The 4530-nt window shown below is 42.8% G+C and overlaps 1 protein-coding gene across 4 annotated transcripts; it reads left to right on the top strand.

Moving 5' to 3' along the window:
- The first annotated feature begins 690 nt into the window (after positions 1-690).
- LOC311150370 (lysosomal amino acid transporter 1 homolog) lies at positions 691-4321 on the top strand. Of its 4 annotated transcripts, none has more exons than XM_084187806.1 (9): positions 706-828; positions 1139-1345; positions 1439-1568; positions 1786-1873; positions 2761-2912; positions 3020-3112; positions 3239-3424; positions 3672-3774; positions 4180-4321. In XM_084187806.1, the coding sequence occupies exons 2-8, from the start codon at positions 1140-1142 to the stop codon at positions 3759-3761; spliced, it is 945 nt and encodes a 314-aa protein (XP_084043932.1). In that variant the 5' UTR covers positions 706-828; position 1139; the 3' UTR covers positions 3762-3774; positions 4180-4321. The 4 variants fall into 4 exon arrangements, with proteins under 4 accessions (XP_084043930.1, XP_084043932.1, XP_084043933.1 ...); XM_084187807.1 differs by having other exon boundaries at positions 706-963; XM_084187804.1 differs by having other exon boundaries at positions 691-828; positions 3672-4321.
- Positions 4322-4530: the final 209 nt, after the last annotated feature.

The raw sequence follows: 4530 nt of genomic DNA, 5'->3' as shown, positions 1-4530 counted from the left end.
TTATCGCACTGCTTTGCTTTATCTTGGACAGGTCGCAGTTGTAAATGAGAACTTGTTCTCAACTGGCTTACCTGGTTAAATAAAGGTTACATTTAATTAGGCCCCGTGTAGCTCAGTTGGTAGAGCATGGCGCTTGCAACGCCAAGGTTGCGGGTTCGATTCCCACGGGGGGGGGGCAGTATGAAAAAGAAAAAAAATTTATGCACTCACTAACTGTAAAGTCGCTCTGGATAAGAGCGTCTGCTAAATGACTAAAATGTAAAAAAAATATATATATATTTACAGACATAATTGGGGGGATTCAATTATGCCTCGGTGGAAGGAGTTTGCTCCCGGTGAAAAGTGATTGTATTAGTTTTGGATCCGAGCTACCTTCCGTGCATGAGCCAGCCACTTATGGATTTTGGCAATACGGTCATTTATTTTCTTCCCCAGAGTCAGATTAACTCATGGATACCATTTTTATGTCTGCGTGCGGAAGTTGCTAACTAGCGTTAGCACAATTGCTAACTAACGTTAAAGTAGACTTCCAGTCATTGCGCTAACGCTGGCTCTGCGGAAGTAGATAAATGGCGCTCCTCCCTGACGGCTTTTGCCCTTCAAGGTGCACCGCGGCTCATGTTAATAGAACTCCCTCAATCTGCCGTCTAGCTCCGCCTTTTCCCTGACGTTAGATATCATCTTCCAATCATAGCTAGCTAGGTCACTCCGAACAAAATTGTTTTTAGAAGCTACTAGCTAGCTATGTTGTTCTCCTTTATCTTTGCAAGCCAGTCGGCTAACAGACGTCGACTCATGGACACACTTCAATAACCGACCGAGAATCAGGTAAGATCAGCATTTTGAATGTTCGACCAGCACCTTGTCCTAGACGTTTGAAACAGCGCCAACCTTGAAAAGGCAGCCGGCTATCAAGCAAAGAAACGTTAGCTAGCAACTTGTTTTTGTGTCCAGCTGGAAACGGTAAGTACAAACCGAGTTCACTCGAGTCTGAATTCCGTAGCAGATAATAACATTTGAGACTGAGGTATAAACATGTTTTGCCTACAGAAATAATAAGCACATATCTACCTGTAGTTTGTTGCTTATTTAGCTATTTTGTGTAGCTTGTGCGTTTAACCCTTTCCTCTGTGATTAGAATGAGCCGGAATTTGGGGTCGGCTGATGGTGTCCTCACGCTGGTGTCCATTGGATTGAACACTGATGGAAACTTCAGCTCTGTGTGCCCGAATGGATCAATATGGGTTTGGGAAGGGCTGGGGGAATGTGCCCAGGACGCCAGGGACATGGCCAGTGTCATCCTGGGTCTGTTGTCAATAGTGTGCTTCATGGTCTCTTCCCTACCGTAAGTCTTGATTGGGTTGACATTATTTCAGCCCATTTCTGATTTATGGACAACACCTTTACTATTCCCATTCTGTTGTGTTCATGAATGCAGGCAATACTACAGCTCTTGTAAGAGTGGGAATATGGACAGTGCCTTGTCCATTTGGTTTCTGCTGCTGTGGCTGGGGGGCGACTCCTGCAATCTTGTAGGCTCATTCTTAGCTGACCAACTGCCGCTACAGGTAAGTGACAGCTATCTGGGTCAGTCAATATTGCTGAAATGGTTTTTGGTGTCTGTCTAAAATGAGGATAGGGATAAACTGAAATTGTCAACTCCATCAAGATACTAATGTAAAGATAATGACATTTTTTAATGTTACAAAAAAAGTGTAATGATATGCATATAAGTATTCACCTTGTCCACTCCACTGACATGTCTCTCCCCCTTCTCTCATACAGACGTACACAGCAGTGTATTACGTCCTGGCTGACTTATTGATGCTGGGAATGTACTTTTACTATGTGGCTAAGAACAGGATGAATAACAGTGAGTTTGTTTTTGTCCATAAATATATTTGATCTCTTTTTCAAATTAACTGCTGTGAGATTTGTTGTCAATACTAAATCAAGGCCACTGGTCAGTGTACATTCCACCCATTGACTATTAATCGATGGGCCTTTGTGTGTATAACAGTATTTCCAAACTCCAGTCCTCGACAACTCCAAACAGTACACATTGTTGTAGCCCCGGACAAACTCGCCTGATTCAACTCATTGAGGACTTGATTAGTTGACAAGTGGAATCAGGTGTGCTTGTCCGGAGCTACAACAAATGTGTACTGTTGGGGGTACTTAAGGACTGGAGTTGGGAAACACTGCAGTATAACGCACAAACGCATGACATGACAGGGTATGGCTGGTCCATGTTCTGCCGAATCAGTAAATGTTCTTTCCAAGAAGCCTTTGTAAAAATGTGTAATTATGCCAAAAAACATTGCAAGGTTGTTTTATTGACTATAGGCTTACAGTTGTTATGTAACAGTTCAGTGAACCTAACAGGTGTGTATTTCAGCATGGGAATAGCTTCAGATTGGACTGTTGTGGTCTATACATAGAGGCTCCCCAGGATTAGGCTAGTGTTGAGAAACATTGCTCAATACTAGTCCTTGTGATGGGAAAAGTCCCCAAACTTTGCTATTTTAGTACACTACCAGGTCCAAATTATTCTACATTAACATTTTATTTTTTCCACTCATTGTCAAAAATGACCCACTACTGATGTCAGCAATACCGTGCATCACCACAACATTCTGTTATTTCGTTTCCTTATTGTTGTGGTAGCCGACGACACAGCGACTCATGGTTGCAGGAGTTTGCTGAGGCAGCGTCTTCCAAAATTGAAGACTAAGCCCTTTTTTTCCTTCCTCAACCCAGCCAGGTCAGTCTTAAATGTGGTCGGTGTGGTCTACGTCCTGGGCTTCTCTGCAGGCCTTGTGGCCTTACCTGCGTCAGGGTCCCAACAGGATGTGGTCCTCTCTGGGTTTAAGGGGCGGGCCTTGCTGTCAACCACTGTGGATGGTGTTAAGGTGAAAAGCAATCAGTGGATGTTAATGTAATTTATGTGTTGATTTGACACTGGCCCCTGGCCAACTGTTATGCGTCACATGCAAACTCTTTGTGTGTGTGTGTCCAGGCTTTCAGCACCAAGGAGATCATTGGGTTTATCATTGGGTCCATATCCTCAGTGCTCTACCTCTGCTCCAGACTGCCACAGATGCACATTAATGTGAGTCTGAAAAAGGGGAGTGGGGAAGGGTTGTTGAGTGAACGAGTACTGGGTAGACTTCCTACCTGAAAGTCCTGCATGGATCTTTTCTTTCGCTCATAGTTTTTTCAATCTCTTTCTCTGTAGTATACGAGAAAGTCGACGGAGGGTGTGTCCTACTTCCTGTTTGCCCTGGTCATCCTGGGTAACACCACATACGGCCTGAGTGTGCTGCTGAAGAACCCTGAGCAGGGCCAGGGAGAGGGAAGCTACATCATCCACCACCTGCCTTGGCTTGTAGGCAGCCTGGGCACCCTCTCTCTAGACCTCCTGGTATCCTTCTCATTACAATGCCTGCTGGGCCTCTGGCCTCTTCAATCACACGTGTACTTGTAACATTTAGCTTTGACTTATCACTTAGCTTCTGCTTTTGACTCTGTCCTTGTATTACAATGACCCTAATGAACTTGCCTAAAGGCAACTGGTTCAGGTTGGTTTGTGACTGGTATGATGTAAGTATTACCTGTACATTATCCTATATTTTGTAAACTTCATGAATTCCCTTGACTCACTGCATCAGATCTCCATACAGTTCTTGATATACCGCAATAACGCCCCTCTAGAGTTGGAATCGCAGCACGATGAACGAGCTGCTCTGCTGGACAAATGAAACTACTCCCTGGGTGCTGGATCTAGCAGTACAGACACTTATCCCCACCAAATTGACTCTCAAATTCACATTCCTAAACACAGTCATATTCTTTTTGACGAACACAGGAAATCCGTTTCTTGAGATTTTATAGTTGTATTTGTTATTTATACAATCAGTTTTTGTAACTTTTTGTGTTTTGAGAAAGACTCCACATTGTTCATTGGGATGCAGCTGTAGTTTACTGTAATTAATGTTTACTCTTAATCTTTTAGTGACAGACCGTCCAGCTGTTACTCTCTAAATACTTGTAGTTTGTTACAAACCCATCCTGACAATCATGACACTACTAGTAACTGCATGGAACCCTCTTGTGGTTGTATTGGAATAGTCTTGTTGTATTTCAGAAGTGATGATTAACTATAAATCTTTTTTGCAGATCACCTCACCTGTCTTCTGAGTACACAGTCATGGAAATCTTACTGCCTTAATATGTTCATGTGGATTTATTGTAACTTTTCAGTAAAGTGTAAATGTCTGAAGTACTGTACTTTTTAATTATATTTGATCATTTACATCAATTGCCTTAAAGATGTCCTCCAGTTTTTTCCTTTTACTGTTAGTGATATCCCAAGTGTAAATACACTAAAGTACACACACTCAAGGGTAAAACCATTTTTTTGTGCAAAATACAGTATATATTCTTTAGTCAACTGCAAACTTCAAGGAGTAGGGCATTGAAGGAATTGGTCTGATGGGAAGTCGTGACTTCATCATCGGCCTCCCCCAT

The sequence above is a fragment of the Coregonus lavaretus genome, assembly GCF_964263955.1.
Source record: "Coregonus lavaretus genome assembly, chromosome: 22".
Classification (NCBI taxonomy): Eukaryota; Metazoa; Chordata; class Actinopteri; order Salmoniformes; family Salmonidae; genus Coregonus; species Coregonus lavaretus.
This window is presented reverse-complemented; position numbering and strand designations above follow the sequence as displayed.